Raw genomic sequence first — 16,389 nt, forward strand, 5'->3', positions numbered from 1 at the left:
TATAGACTAGAAGCTCTTCTCCTGTGGAGCTTAAAAATTCTGCTAGGATCCAACTTGTAACATATCTAAAGGTAAGCCTCAGGAAACCTTTAATTTTCTTATTTACTGATCTCCTTTTTAGTTAAGAAAAGGTCATATTAAAAATTATTGACATACCTTTAAAATAGTAATATCAAGTTTTCATATTTGCAAACTCTTGAAAGTTAGGAAAAAAACTTCATTTTAACGGAGACTATCACAATGCACATCTGTATGCAATATTTTTCTATTTTCCATTCCAGTTTTAAATTGTACTGTAGCTTAATGTATCAGACACATACAATAAAAATACAGGACATCTTATGTCCTGAGTTATTAGTGGTATAACAACAATTATTCCATTTTCTGAACAATTATTCCATTTTCTGACTTGAGTGTTCAAAATTGATGTTTGTGGACATTTATGTTTGTTTGGTTTTTTTTTTCAAAGAACTTACTTGAATATTCTGAGTAGAAAAAGTGCAATCATATTTAGGATTGGTCAGTTTACTATTGTATCTCCATACTAAGGTTGATTCTCCCATTCTAAGACCGATTTTGACTCCAAACCTTGCCAATACTTGACTAATCCATAAGAAAGTTGGCACGCAGTATCATCTACCAGGGTCGGATTTTTCTAGAAAGCTTCAAGCAATGTAGGTAAGCATTTCTGAGATATTGGGGTTTCAAAACTCTTCAGGAAATTACTTGTGTGAGGAAAAAAATTGAGAACACAAAACCCCCACAAACGTAAGAAAGTCTAAATTTTAAAAATAAGTTACACTTAAAAGAGAAAACATTAAAAAGAATGGAAACATACAGTTAAGGTCACCCAATCCATTTTTACTTGGTGTCACCTTTTACAGAGCAATGAAAACCTCAAATATTGTACCATGACCCTGCTAGTGACGCCAAAACAGAGAAGTGATGTAGCTGAACCTGAAATAAGAGTAAGGGAGACTTAAACAAAAGTACACCTGTCTCTAGAGTAAAATATTCTGACTGTCTGGCATTTACATAGGGCCCATATGGCATAAAGCGAAGCATATACCTCTCTTCACCAAATGAGACAATGTTTGGGACAATTACCAAAAACAATACACTGTTTCAAATGAAAGCACTGTCATACAGAGTTTTAGCAGAGACATATAGCTGTGATACTGGCACTACAAAATTCTTAAAACACCATTTTGAGAAGTGACTATGTAAAAATGGCATTTTCTTGTACAACAGTTACTCTCTTTAAGCATATAGCTGCTTAACTTTACTAAAATAAATGTTTACTACTTTGTATTCCTTGTTAACACTGCAGAGCCAGCAGCTATGGAAGAAAGTAAGATTCTATTCCACCATTAATCAAACAGAGTATTATTTTACCTTAGATTATCTTTTTGGGACATACAGAGTCTCTTTACTATGTGTTTCTACAGCATCCAGTTCAATGAGGTCCCAATCCTGATTATAACAGCAAGACACTACTGCACTGAACTGCTGTAAAATTACTACTACAGATTTGTGAGCCAGAAGTAATACAGGTTGACCCTCATTTTCCAGGGTTTGCATTTAGAAAGACCATCTATTTACTTATAAATTGAACAGATATGATCTAGGATTATTAAGATAAACACAGAACCTCACAGGTATTATTTTTAACATTTTTAAACAGATTATCAGAATAATTAGGGTTGGAAGAGACCTCAGGAGGTCATCTAGTCTAACCTCCTGCTCAAAGCAGGACCAATCCTAAATAAATCATCCCAGCCAGGGTTTTGTCAAGCCAGGCCTTAAAAACCTCTAAGGAAGGAGATTCCACCACCTCCCTAGGTAACGCATTCCAGTGTTTCACCACCCTCCTAGTGAAAAAGTTTTTCTTAATATCCAACCTAGACCTCTCCAACTGCAACTTGAGACCGTTGCTCCTTGTTCTGTCATCTGCCACCACTGAGAACAGCCAAGCTCCATCCTCTTTGGAACCCCACTTCAGGTAGTTGAAGACTGCTATCAAATTTCCCCTCACTCTTCTTCTGCAGATTAAATAAGCCCAGTTCCCTCAGCCTCTCCTCATAAATCATGTGCCCCAGCCCCCTAATCATTTTAGTTGTCCTCCGCTGGACTCTCCAATTTGTCCACATCCTTTCTGAAGTGGGGGGCCCAAAACTGTACGCAATACTCCATATGTGGCCTACAACTACACTTCAAAGACTTGACCTCAAATTAGGTAGTTTATATCCATGGGCACAGCACGGCAGGCAATTTGCATGTACATTCTAAGCTATGTACTCCAGAGTTCAACTTCACAGACCAACTACACAAATAAAAGAGATTTAGTAGATTACAGAGTTAAAGTCATAAACAAGAACCTTTAGCAAGAAGTCTTCATGTACAGTGTTTGCACAGCTGGCAGACAATCAGTTAAGATTGAATGACTTTAATTGTGTATTTCCATGCATTATAATTTCCGAATTTAACCTTAACTTTAAATTTCCTAGCTAATATTAAAAAAAAATAAAAATAAAAATTTTGAAGACTACTCTACTCTCAAAATTTTTTTTCCACATAGCTAATTTTTATTTACAGCCTGGAATCCCAGTTAACAAAATTTTGTGCCCAGTAATATCTAAATCAGAAGGCAGATACTCAAGGACCAGGTGTTAAAAAAGAAAGTTATGATTAATGAGAAAAATGAGCACCAAGAAATAAGACTGTTAAGAAATATTTGGAGGCAAAACATTGCAGGACATAACCAGGAATTATGGTATAATGTTAACTCAAATGTAGTGGGGAGTGGACATACATGGCTTTTGAAATAGGAGTTACCAATTTTAGGTTCAGGTCCTTCCTTGTTTTTGTTCTTTTTTTCCTTAACTTATATTTTAATGCGCTCTAATAAAGAAAAAAAATGTTACTTTCTTACCTGTTCGATAACTGTTTTCAACCACCACTGTGGGCCCATCAGAGTTATGGCAGCAATTATTTTGGCATGCAGAACTCCAAGAGCCCAGTCCTAATTTTATAAAAGTGAACATAACAGTAAAAGTAAACGGTCAGTATTTTCTAAATGTGTCTTGACCAGCCAAAGATTTATTACAGCAAATCTCTAATATCAAAATTACTTAAAACCATCAGAAAATTGCTTTTTTACTTTCAAAGTGGAGTAGTTTGAAGATGGCTTCTGTTGCAAACTCATAAGAAAAAAAGGACACTGCAAGGCTTGAGTGCTTGTAAAAAGCGTTGAGATTTATGTATGAAAGATATATATAGAAGTCCTAGCTGTTATTAAACCATTGACAAAAAAATAATATAAACATTACACTCTTTCAGTACACTCCTGACCTGGACAGGTAAGGTTGCTAAGATTTTTATTTCTAATTTAGTTTTATTTTGGTTTGCAAGACATCTACAGTAGAACCTCAGAGTTATGAACTGACTGGTCAACCACATACCTCATTTGGAACCAGAAGTATGCAATCAGGCATCAAGAGAGAGACACACACAAAAAAGAAAACAGTACAGTACTGTGTTAAACAAACTTACAAAATAAAGGGAAAGTTTAAAAAAAGATTTGACAAGGTAAGGAAACTGTTTCTGTGCTTGTTTCATTTAAATTAAGATGGTTTAAAGCAGCATTTTTCTTCTGCATAGTGAAGTTTCAAAGCTGTACTAAGTCAATGCTCAGGTGTAAACTTCGGAAAGAATCAAAATGTTTAGTTCAGAGTTAAAAAATGTCAGTTATGAACCTCCATTCCTGAGGTATTCATAACTCAGGTTCAACTGTAGTTCTTGGAGAATGGAAGGCACTGAAATATGCAAGTACTGAAGCAATTCAGAGACTGTAAATATCCTGCCTGTTCACAAAGACAGACGTGATGCATGCCCAAATGAGTGAGAGAAATCAATACCCTTTATATGTAGATGACAAGCTACCCAGCTGAAAAGTTGGTGTTTTATCTATGCTGCAGCTCTCAACTAGGGGGGTTCACAGGAAACAAACTACAGATTTTTAGGGGGATTTTAAGTGTAGGTTAGATTTTAGGCTGATCGATCATGGAATGCCTTTCCTGAAAGGTGGCCCGCAAACAAAAAAAACAATGGGGTTGTTTGTTTATACACATAATAAAAGCAAAAAAGGTACTTTCAAAATCTTTACACATTAGAAATTCAGTTCTTGTATACCTTATTTTATTTGAAATGCACTATGGACAGCTACAGAACTGTTAGGATTGACTCATTACAGATTAGGAAGACTGAAACAGCCCCAGACAAGTGTCTCCTCTTGGCCCCTCAGCAAACTGCTATGGGTGATCCAACCACTGACTTTGCAGGTGTTTGTTCAGACTCCAGAGGATTAAGAGTCCAGGCACTGCTACTGTCTTGAGGTCCACAGGTATACTTTCGGGGTACAGCTCCTCTGTCTAGTACATCATCCTGAGAGCTTAGACCACAAGGCCCCCGCCTTGACCCTAGAACAAGTACTGACCCCTCAGGCTTCCCCCATAGCTTAAATACCCCCTCCTCCAGAGCTCCGCACAGTGTCTTATAGTTTATTTCTTCAAGGGAGCATGTGGTAGGTGTAAACAGAGGCCAGAATTCTTCAGTCGACCTAGCTAATGCCTCTCAGAGAGGTGGATTACCTACTCTGATGGAAGAGATTCTCCTGTCATCTTAGGTAATGTTTACACTGAATCAGCTGTGCCACCATAGTGTTGTGTACTTTGCATAAAATTTTAAACCACCAGAGCTCTCTAACAGCATGAGAAAGAAACAGATCTATACAAAAATAAACCTATGACCGAATGCACCCCTGTATTCACACCCTACACACTTATGTAATAATCTTTGTACAAAATGTCTTGTGAGGTATCATCTGAAAACTAAAAACGCACTAGTCAGTAATATCATGGTGAAATGTACATAGCAACATTACATGTAAAGTTACGAATTCACCCTTTATGATGTTGGTAGCACATGTTCAAACCCACACAACCCTGACTAGGCAAGAGTGGTTAAACAGGTTTATGTTATACAAAGGAATGTGTGTTTACCAAAATTTACATAAAGTAGTAAACAGGGTTCTTGAGACAGCAAGAGACAGACAAGGCAAATCTGTATTTCAGCATACTCAGGGGAGAAGAAAGAGCATGGGGCCACTTCCGCATGGCCTTCTTTACTGTTTGAATAAACTTTGCTTTGAGGAGTAATCCTCAGAAGAATCCACTTCAAAGGGGGACTGGACTATAAAAGTGAGGGGCAAAAACATCTCCCCTCCTTCTCTCACATACCTATGAATACAAAGGAACAGCTCTTTGGAGTTTGGGGACAGATCCTGACTTTAGCACTGTTGTTGGGAACGTGTGGTAAGGATTATACCTTGAATCAAGACTAGTTTGTCAAGTTTTAGCTACTAGGAAGCGTTAGATCTTTAGTTCTCTTGTAACCATTTCTGACTTTGTAATACCTTGTATTTGTACTCACCTAATCTCTTTTTGTCGTTATATAAATTAGTATTATTCTTTAAAACTAATCCAGTGTTATGGTTGAACTGAACTGTTTGAATAAACTCCAATTAAAGTAGCAAACCGTTGCATATTGACCCCTTACTAGGTCAAGGAACCTAGTATTACCCAGGAGAGGGATGGACAGTGCAGAACTCACATTTCTGAGAAAATTCAGGACCGGGAGTATGTTGGGGTCACCCTGTAAGTCAACAACCAAGGCTGCTGGGAGCCAGAGTGTTGCTGACAGGCTGCTGGGATCAGAGTTACAGTAATTCCACACTTAACGTCCTCTCGCTTAACATTGTTTCGATCTTACGCCCCTGCTCAATTACAGAACATGCTCCATTTAAAGTTGTGCAATGCTTTGCTAAAATGTCGGTTGGCTGCCTGCTTTGTCCACAACTGGCAGCCCCCCCCTCATCAGCTCCCCTACGCTCCCCAGCGCCTCCCGCCCGCCGGCAGACCCTGCGAATAAGCACCTTCCCTCTCTTCCCCCAGCCTCCTGCTTGCGGCAATCAGCTGGCTTGCGGCATTCAGGAGGGAGGAAGGAAGAGCGAGGACTCAGCACGCAGGCTCCCCTTCCCTCCCCTGCCTCTTGAATGTCGCAAACCAGCTGACTGCTGCAGGCAGGAGGAAGAGGAGGGAGGGAGGCTGCGCGCCGAGTCCTCGTAAACACCACAAGCCAGCTGACTGCCACGGGCAAAGGGGGGGTGGGGAGGAGTGAGGACGCAGTGCGCCTCCCCCTTCCCACCCCTGACTCCTGCCTGCAGGAGGAGCGAGGATGCAGCATGTGGACTAAAGGGAGAGGAGGGGGGAAAAAAGAGGTGGGTTAAGCGTGGGGGCTTGGGGGAAGGGGTGGAGCGGGCGGGCCAAGGGTTGAGCCCCCTCGCCCCTGGTGCTTGCAGAGTAGGGGAAGCTGCCGCCGCTGCTGTGCAACGCGCTTCCCCTAGCTTACAGCACCTTCAGCCTCCTTGGCTGCCTCCTTGTCTCCAGTGCCAGTGGGCTGTGCCTGTGTGGCGTAAGGCAGGGGCACCTTCCAACTATAGTACTGTACTGTATAGTATGACAAAAAAATTTTCCCTGGAACCTAAACCCTCCTATTTACATTCATTCTTATGGAGACATTGGATTCGCTTAACATCGTTTCACTTAAAGTTGCATTTTTCAGGAACATAACTACAACGTTAAGTGAGGAGTTACTGTACTGGACCAGTGCTGTGGCTATACATACTCAGGGTGTGACTGCATGCTGGCAGGCTGATTGAGAGCGACCCAAGTTGGGAGCTATAGCAACAAAACATTCTGAGGCATCAAAGTTTGCAGGGCAAGCGGTGACATGACCCCTCACTGGTCTGGATTGCACCCCAGAATGTGACAGTGGTGTAGTTGAAACAGGATTTATACAGACACTGGTATTTTAATGGAGATTTACACTTTAAGCACTGGTGTAACAGTTTTAAGTGAGTCTCAGTGTGGCGGCTGGGAACAATAAAGAGAGGTTACCGTTTTGTATTTTCTGTTTATTTTGGGTAAGAGAAACAGAACAATAGTAAAGAATAAACATGAGCACCAGAGAAGCAACTATAAAGCTAGAGCTGGCTAGGTCAGAGAAAGAACAAAAAGACAGAGCATGAACACTGAAAGTGGTACACAGACATGAAAGCCAAGGAGAGGAAGAAACGCAGCAGTAGGAAGATGCACAGTGACGAGCCATGTAACTGAAACACAAAGAAGCCCTAGAAAAGGAGGAGAGAGAGAATAATCTGGACATGATGGCAAGACATACATAGATCCCACAGTCCCCAGGCATTCCCTTCATCCAAGAAGCATTCTGCTGAGATAAGCTGCACACAGCATACAAGGAAACAGACTGTATTGATGAATATCTTTGCACTTTTGAATAGCTATGTGAGGTTCGTAAGACAAGGAAGTCCCCACACTGATTGCAAAACTCTCTGGTAAAGCTTTAAATATATTTAATGAAATGCCCATTGGAGAGGCTTTGAAATATCCTGAATTTTAAAAAGCTGTTTTGCACAGGTTTCAAATTACTCTAGAAGCGTACAGGCTGCAATTTAGGAAACTCAGGAAACGTGCTGGCATGAGTGAAGTGAGTATGCCTACAAAATGTGTGATCTAATGAGAAAACAGGTAAAGGGAAAGTGAGCTGAGAACTGTGACTAACTGTTTGATCTCTCTGCTCAAGACCATTTCCTAAGCAACTCTTCTGAGAAGGTCAGACATGCAATATGGAATATATCTTTACATTCTGTACAGGAAATTGCCATCCTGGCTGATTCCTTTGTGCAAGGTCAGATGTCTAATGAGTGCAAGACACAGAATGAGGGTCACAAACCTAGGGTAAAGGGACCCCACCCCAGGTAGGAAATAGTGAGGTTCGGGGCCCAGGCATTCACCTCCCCAGAATCATTCCCCTCCTAGAAATCCCCATCACAGACCTCCGGGACAGGAAAATGGTCCAAGAAGGTGCTTCCAGTGTAACTCCACTGAGCACCTGAGAAATCAATGCCCTAAATTAAAAGAAACTAAGACCAAATCCTGTCTAGCCCAGATTAATGCAGCTGTCCTTAACACAGGACCCCAAGAGGTACCTGCAGCTCCTCTGATGCATTTTGTGAGATCTGACCCTGTAGATGTAGACCTGGAATTTATTAAAGTTGCCAAAGTGAATGGCAAAGAATGCATAGGGTGGAGATATACTGGTGCCCAGATCTCTCTGGTCAGGGAAAGTGTGGTCCAAAGGACTGACCTGTTGCCTGGCCAGGACGTAGAGCTTCTGGCACTAGGGAAACACAAAATTCTTGTGCCTCTGGCTTGAGTTCATTTGGAATGGGAAGGTTTAAAGAGTGACTTAGTAGTGGGGGTGCAAAATAGTATCTGCATGGAAATGCTTGTGAAGAATGATACTTTGCATATGACTAAGGCTGTGAACATTGTAACCCATAGTAAAAGGGATTATTGTGCTGGGATTCCAGGAGGAAATTATAAAGACTCAGAAACTGCTAAGGGGAGAGGGGAAGGTCTCTCCAGCTCCACTGCAGCAGAAGAAATCATCATGTTTCCAGGTGCAGGAGGGGCCAAGGCCAGCTCCTGTATGGCAGAGGAAAGACGCATGCCCTCAAGGGGAGGAATTAACCCCTGTTACTGAAGAAGCTGTCACAGTTGTCAGCTGTCAACATTTTGCAGATGGACAAATGGCAGACTGCACTCTAGAATGAATAAGGGAATATGTCTTAGAGGGAGCTCCAGTAAGGGGAAATGGGGAGAGGTTTTTTGAAGAGGCAGAGGGACAGTCAGTAACTGAACACATACAAAAGTTCAGAAAAGAGTTAAAAGACACAGATATGGTTCAGACTAAACTCAGGGACAGTCAGTCCAAACAAAAGGCTTGGTATGACCAACATACTTCTAAATGATCTTTTGAAATAGAAAACGTGGTGTTAGTATTAAGCCCTGTGAAAAAATGCAAAATTCTTGGGAAGGATCTTTTGAGGTGATAGAAGAGGTGAAGGAAGATACATATGTTAACAGGCCTCATGGTAATGCTGTTCCACATTGTACATGTAAACAAACTTAAAGCTTATCACAGCACGGAAGCCATGGTAAACATGGCTGGCTAGAAGGGGAAACTGAGAGACACACCTGAATGCCAAAGTAACTCATTTTTGGAATGCATTAATATTTGCAGTGAGTTAATGCTAGCTGAAAAGCCATTATGAAAAGTGTTATCTGTGCTACAAGAACACAGACAAGTGTTTTCTAGCAAGCCAGGGAAAACTCTGTTGCTGACTCATAAAATCACTACTGAAGGATCACAGCCATCTCCCAGCAGGGCCTACCATACCACTGGCAAGGTACAAGAGCAAATTCAAATAGTAATACAAAGCACGCTGGACATGGGAGTCCAGCTCTTGGGTGTCACTTGTGGTGTTGGTCCTTAAGAAAAGCACTGTAAAGTTTTGTATTGATAATAGCAAACTCAGTGCTATCACTGTGCCAGATTCTTATCCCACACGTAAAACTGATGATATGCTGGACATTTTAAGCAAAGCTTAACATCTCAATTCTTTTTATTTAGTTAAGGGGTACAGGCAAATTCCTTTAGATGATGATGCACAGAAAAAAAAAATCAACTTTAATTAATGATACGGGGCTGTATGTATTCAAAGTGTTACCATCTGAGTTAGTTAATGCAGGAGTCACTTTACAGAGGCTGGTCAACTGAGTGTTAAATGGATTAAAGGATCTTACAGGGGCCTATGTCAACGATACAGAAGCATTTAGTAACACTTGGGCTGATCACAGCAAAGCACGGTATGGCACCCAAGGTTGCAGGGCAAGCGGTGACATAACCGCTCGCTGGTCTGGATTGCACCCTGGAACGCAATAAAACCCTACCTGCATTTCTCTGCATTCTTTGGGCTAGGGTCAGAGTTGTCTGGGCCGTCCACGGTCCTTCTATCACAATGCATGCTTAAGTTCTGAAACGTGGAGCCTTCTCTGTCCACTTGGCTACTCTGACCTTGGATGGCCCATCCTCTTACCCTCTGCTGCCCAAACTTCTTGTCTCTCTCATTGAGGCCCCCAGCCATTTATAACCTCTTGGTCGGTGATCTCTGTCTTTTTGTCCTGGCTTGGGAATTTCCATTCTCTCAACCTGCTGTTGAGGGGAATGGAAAGAACTGGTTTCCCTAAGATGTAGTTACTTTTTTGTAATGCCTATTCAGGTGCTGATCGTTCTTAATGATTAGCTATTGTCCCTGGTCTGGGACAGGGAGGTACATGCTTAAAGGCTTGAAAGCAATGAAAGAGGGATTTATGGTACAACAATTTTCAAAACAACTTTGGAAATCATAATATCAGCTAGAATTCCTAGGTAATACATACGCTCATCAAATCACGACAAAGACATCACAGATCATAAAATGGCAAACTTGTATTCAGATTTTTTAAAACAGTTTTTGTTAATACCTATTTACCTATAATTCCTAGAGCTGGTCAAAGAATTAAATCCTATTTTCATAAAAATTTCAAAATTGTTTTCATTTTAAGAAGTGTTATCAGTTTTTAACTCCCCCCGCCCCCACACTCCGATAAACACATACCCCAAAATGGTTATCAAACTTTTTCGTTTTAACAAAAAACGCATTGTTTTTGATAAATGAAAAATGTTAATAATCCTCAAAAGAGTTTTCAGTAATTTTTTAAAAAACACATAGAAAAGAGGCACTTTTTTGCAAGGAAAATTTGACAACGTTGATACTTTTTACAACAAAAATGTAAGTTTTATAAAAAGGGTCATCACTGACAAAAAAAACCTATTTCAGGAAATTTCGAACACTGTGTAGTACAGCTTGAAGAATTAAGAGTCAACTTCTACAGCAATCTTAACTATGGAGTCACTATATGGTGCATCCATAATCCAATCTTTTCAGGAAGCTTTGTTAACAAGATTAATGAAAGATTTTATTAAATTTAATTCCAGACTTCTGAGCGTTTCCCCTAGTTCATATTTGTTTGGAACTGAGACAGCGTTTCTGTCTGGATAATCTTTTTCATTCGAAATTCTTTGTTCTTGTTATTCCCATTATTACGTAATGATAGTTTTATGAATAATCACAATCAGACTTGTATAACTGTTATTAGTAACAACAATGTACATTATAAAGACAACTCCACAGTGGTGGACAATACAAAGATGCTATGTGAGATTCAATATGTAAATTAAGTTGTCTCTTTCACGTTGAGACTGTTTTACACACCTAGTTATTGTAAGTAAATAAAAACTTGTTTGCATAGAAGTTAGAGATTCACCATCTCAGAATACTTTTTGTTACTTGGTAGATACAGCTTTTACATGCTATCTTATACTGTGATTAAAAAAGCTTATTCAAAGTTCAGTTTGGATGAAACAAACAACTAGTTGTCACTTACAGCCCATAGTAACTCCACTTACTGTATCAACCCCTTAGAGGATCTTTGCCCTCCTTTCCTAGCCCATCTTAAAATTGCTAGTCGAATCCAATTAGCAAGGAAATTCAGAGTTAACATGGATAATCTGGGTCAACAGTTCCTCCTTATGTGATTTTACACAGGTAGGAGGCGAATGACCATTACTATTTTCAAGTACCTAGACCAGGGGAATGGGCAGCATTAAGTTAGCATAAGGCCACAGAAATCCACTAAACCCTTTGGTGGGCCATTTTTTCTTAACGGCTACATACTGTGTAACTCAGAAATGTTTGCTACAATACAGCATGTTAATATACAATTCACCATGGATTAACAGTGTAAAACAGAAGTGTTCTTAAATATAAAAAACGGCTACTCACCTCTCATAACTGTTGCTCTTCGAGATGTGTTGCTCATGTCCATTCCAACAGGTGTGTGCACGCGCCACATTCACGATCGCCGGAAGCTTTTCCCTAGCGGTACCTGGAGGGTCAGCAGTGGAGACCCCTAGAGTGGCGGCAGGGTCATATATACATCGCCATGAGGGCGACTCACCGCCCGTTCAGTTCCTTCTTGCCAGAAGACTCCGACAGCGGGGAGACGGGCGGGACCTGGAATGGACATGAGCAACACATCTCGAAGAACAGTTACGAGAGGTGAGTAACTGTTTTTTCTTCTTCGAGTGATTGCTCACGTGCATTCCAAAAGGTGACTTCCAAGCGGTTACCTCGGAGGACGGGTCGGAGTTCACCTGACTGTCGACTGGAGGACTGCCAAACCAAAAGCAGCAGCATCCCTCGCCTGCTGGGTAATTGCGTAATGGGAAGAGAAGGTGTGGACTGAAGTCCACGTTGCTGCCTTGCAGATGTCTAGGATAGGGACCTGTGCCAGGAAAGCTGCAGACGTTGCTTGTGCTCTGGTGGAATGCGCTGTAATAGGTGGAGCTGGAATTTTAGCCAGGTCATAGCACGTCCTGATGCAGGACATGATCCATGATGAGATTCTCTGTGATGAGATAGGAAACCCCCTCATCCTTTCTGCAATTGCAACAAAGAGTTGTGGTGATTTACGGAATGGCTTTGTGTGTTCAATGTAAAAGGCTAAGGCCCGACTAACATCTAAGGTGTGAAACATGTGCTCCCTGTTGGTGGCAAGGGGTTTAGGGCAGAACACAGGCAAGAATGTGTCCTGGTTCACATGAAACTGGGAGACCACTTTGGGTAAAAATGCAGGGTGGGGGCAAAGCTGCACCTTGTCTTTATAAAACACTATGTACGGGGGTTTGAAGGTCAGGGCTCTGAGCTTGGATACCCCTCCTCGCAGAGGTTATAGCTACTAGGAAGGCCACCTTCCAGGACAGATAGGAGAGAGGGCAGGTAGCCATAGGCTCAAACGGGGGCCTCATGAGAGAGGATAGGACCAGGTTTAGGTCCCGGGGGGAACGGGCCGATGTACAGGTAGGTAAAGTCTGCCAAGGCCCTTAAGGAACCTGCCCACCATAGGGTTACTGAATACTAATCCCCCCAGCATTCCCAGGTGGAAGGCCAAAATGGCCGCCAGGTGTACCCTTAGGGATGATATCGCCAACCTTTGGCACTTGAGGTCCAAGAGGTAGTATAGGACAAGGGGAACTGGGGCTGATTGTGGGTCAGATCCTCTTTGTCGGGACCAAATGGAGAAACGCTTCCACTTGGCCAGGTATGTGGTTTGAGTGGAGGGTTTTCTGCTTCCCAATAGGACTTCCCTGACCGAGTTTGAGCACTGAAGTACCAAAGGGTTCAGCCAGGGAGTTTCCATGCTTTGAGGTGGATGGACTCCAGGTTGGGGTGCTGCAGCTGGCCGTGGTCCTGTGAAATTAGGGATAGGCAGATGGGGAGCTCTATTGGTATGACCACTGAAAGGTTCAGCAACACGGTGAACCAGTGCTGGCGGGGCCATGCTGGTGCTATCAGAATCTACGAGGCCCTGTCCTGGCGAACCTTGAGGCGCACTCTGTGTGTGAGGGGGAACGGTGGAAACGCATACATCAGGTGCCCTGCCCAAGATAGGTGACAGGAGTCCGCAATGGAGCCCGGGCTGTAGTTCAGGAAGGAGCAGAACCTCTGGCACTTCCTGTTGCCCCGCATGGAGAACAGGTCTGTATGGGGAAAGCCCCACTTCTGGAAAATTGAGTGGGTGATATCCAATTTGAGGGACCACTCATGTCCCTGGAACGAGTGGCTGAGGCAGTCTGCCAGCTCGTTCTGCGCCCCAGGAAGGTATGACGCCTGCAGGTGTATGGAGTGCGTGATGCAAAAATCCCACAGGGCGAGGGTTCCTGACAGAGGGGAGAGGATCGAGCACCACCCTGTTTGTTTATATAAAACATTGCTGTGGTGTTGCCTGTGAGTACTGATACGCACCTGTCTCGGAGACGGCTCTGGAATGTCTGGCATGCCAGGCGAACTGCTCTCAACTCTCCGACATTGATGTGCAGCGACAGCTCTGCCTGGGACCAGAGGCCTTGGGTTCTGACACTGCCCAGATGAGCTCCCCAACCAAGTGCTGAAGCATCCATAACCAGGACAATCGTCGGTTGGGGCTTTGCGAAAGGTACTCCCGCACAGACCATCTGAGGTTGGAGCCACCAGCGGAGGGAGCTGAGTATTCGCGGGGGGAGGGTCACTATTGAGTCCAATGAATCCTTGCCCTGCCTGTGCACCTGTGCTAGCCAAGCTTGTAGAGGTCGAAGGCGGAGCCCGGCATGTTGCACCATGTATGTGGAGGTTGCCATATGTCCCAGAAGCCCCATACAGTTTCTGGCTGTGGTGATTAGGAAATGAAGGAGAGTATGAATAATGTCCAAGATTGCTTTGAAGCGTAGCTCTGGGAGGAACGCCCTTGTGACCGTACAGTTCAGGAGGGCTCCAACGAAGTCTATCCTTTGAGTGGGGGTCAGGATAGACTTGGGTTCGTTCAAAGTAAGGCCCAGTCTGAGAATGCGTCCCTGACCAGGGATACGTGCTGTGCTACCCTTGTTTGGGATTCTGCCTTGAGAAGCCAGTCATCTAGGTATGGGAAAACCTGGACCCGACGCCTGTGGAGGAACGCTGCTACAACCGTCATACACTTGGTGAATACCCGAGGGGCAGAGGAAAGGCCGAACAGAACGCCCTGAACTGGTAGTGATAGCCACCGACTACGACCTGATAAAACGCCTGTGGGAAGGGATAATTGAAATATGGAAATATGCGTCCTTCATGTCGAGGGCGGCGTACCAGTCTCCCGGCTCCATTGAGGGAATGATGTTGGCCAGAGAGACCATGCGAAACTTCACTTTTTTTATGTATGAGTTAAGGTCTCGCAGGTCCAGGACAGGCCGAAGCACCCCCTTGGCCTTGGGGATAAGGAAATAACAGGAGTCGAACCCCTTCCCCCTGAATTGCTGAGGGACCTCCTCTATCGTGCCTAGCGCTAGGAGCGACTGAACCTCCTGTAAAAGAAGTTGCTCATGAGAAGAGTCCCTGAAGAGGGATGGGGGAATGGGGGTGGGAGGGCGGTACAGAGCAGAATTGGATAGAATATCCCACCCCTACCGTGCTGAGGACCCAGCGATCTGACGTGATCTGAGCCCAAGCCTGGTAGAAACGGGAGAGTCGGTTCACAAAGGGACGGGAAGGATCCGTTAAGGTGACTGGTGCACCGTCCTCATGCGTAACTTCAAAAGTTAGGCTTAGGGTCAGGGGGCTGTTTAGTCAAACCCTGGCCTTGGCCCGAAGAGGACTGTGGCTGCCTCCTATTGTTTCTGCCCCTCCTTCTAGGTGGTCCTTGGTAGAAGCGAGATGGGGGCTGAGGCCTAAAAGGCCTTCTCTGAGGTGCCGGGTCCTTCCTCGGTGCCGGGACATCCCGCACCAAGGCTGGTGCACTGCGTACTGAGGAGACCAGTGCCAGTTCCATCTGTGGCTGAAGGGCCGACTCCATCAAAAGGAGTTTCAGGCGGTAGTCCTGCTCTTTCTTTGTTCTGGGTTTAAAGCCCCTGCAAATAGGGCACTTATCTGTTTGATGGCCCTCACAGAGACACTTGAGACAATCGGCGTGCGGATCGCTTGTGGGCACAGCCCACACCTCTCACACGCTTTAAACCCCTGCAGCCGAGGCATACCCCAGCGCCGGGGAGAACAATAACTACAACTATTAACAACTTGAATAACTATCTACACTGAAGACAAAGGAAACCACTAGGCTAAGCAACTTGTGAGCAAACACTAAGCTGTTCCAACGACCGTCATGGGCGGTAAGAAGGAACTGAATGGGCAGCGGGTTGGCAGGGTCATATATACATTGTCATGAGGGCGCCACTCTAGGGGTCTTCACTGCCGACCCAACGGATACCGCTAGGGAAAAGCTTCCGATGAGCGTGCATGCAGTGCACGCAGACACCTATTGGAATGCACATGAGCAATCACTTGAAGAAGAAAAGCCCTTTACAGCATAACCTTTAAACAAACAACTTAAGTCTTTCACTAACCCCTTTTCCAGTGTGCAGAAGAGAAAGGGATTAATACATGAAAACATCCAAAAATAAATATCTTCAAGTTTTTTCTCTGCCTTTCCCAGTCTCTGCCTCCTCTCTGCTCCCCCCTGGACACAGGGTCTACCACATGGGCAGTACTTAAGTTATATAGGTCAAAGATGGGAGGTAAAACAGATCTTGTGAAAATCTGAACCTGTGATCCTGAAGAGTCAAGCAACCTCCTTCTGGGTTAACAGTGCTAGGAACCCTCATAACCCACAAGTTGCCTTTTTTTTTTTTTTTTAAGCACTACACATGCACAGAAACTGAAAAATGCTTTAATACTTAATCAAATAGGAAACCATACCTCATACTGTATTTATAAAAGCCTTTAGAGAACCTCATACTCCA

The 16,389-nt window shown here is 43.5% G+C and overlaps 1 protein-coding gene across 4 annotated transcripts in view; it reads right to left on the minus strand.

The window, feature by feature from the left end:
- The window catches only part of MARCHF6 (membrane associated ring-CH-type finger 6), a 116,666-nt gene that overhangs the window by 8,592 nt on the left and 91,685 nt on the right, over positions 1 to 16,389 (minus strand). For all 4 annotated transcript variants that reach the window (XM_073332351.1, XM_073332352.1, XM_073332354.1 and 1 more), the window contains one exon: positions 2,933 to 3,022. In XM_073332351.1, the coding sequence (XP_073188452.1) occupies positions 2,933 to 3,022 (90 nt within the window). The remainder of the gene's footprint in view (positions 1 to 2,932; positions 3,023 to 16,389) is intronic.

The sequence above is a fragment of the Lepidochelys kempii genome, chromosome 2, assembly GCF_965140265.1.
Source record: "Lepidochelys kempii isolate rLepKem1 chromosome 2, rLepKem1.hap2, whole genome shotgun sequence".
NCBI lineage: Eukaryota > Metazoa > Chordata > Testudines > Cheloniidae > Lepidochelys > Lepidochelys kempii.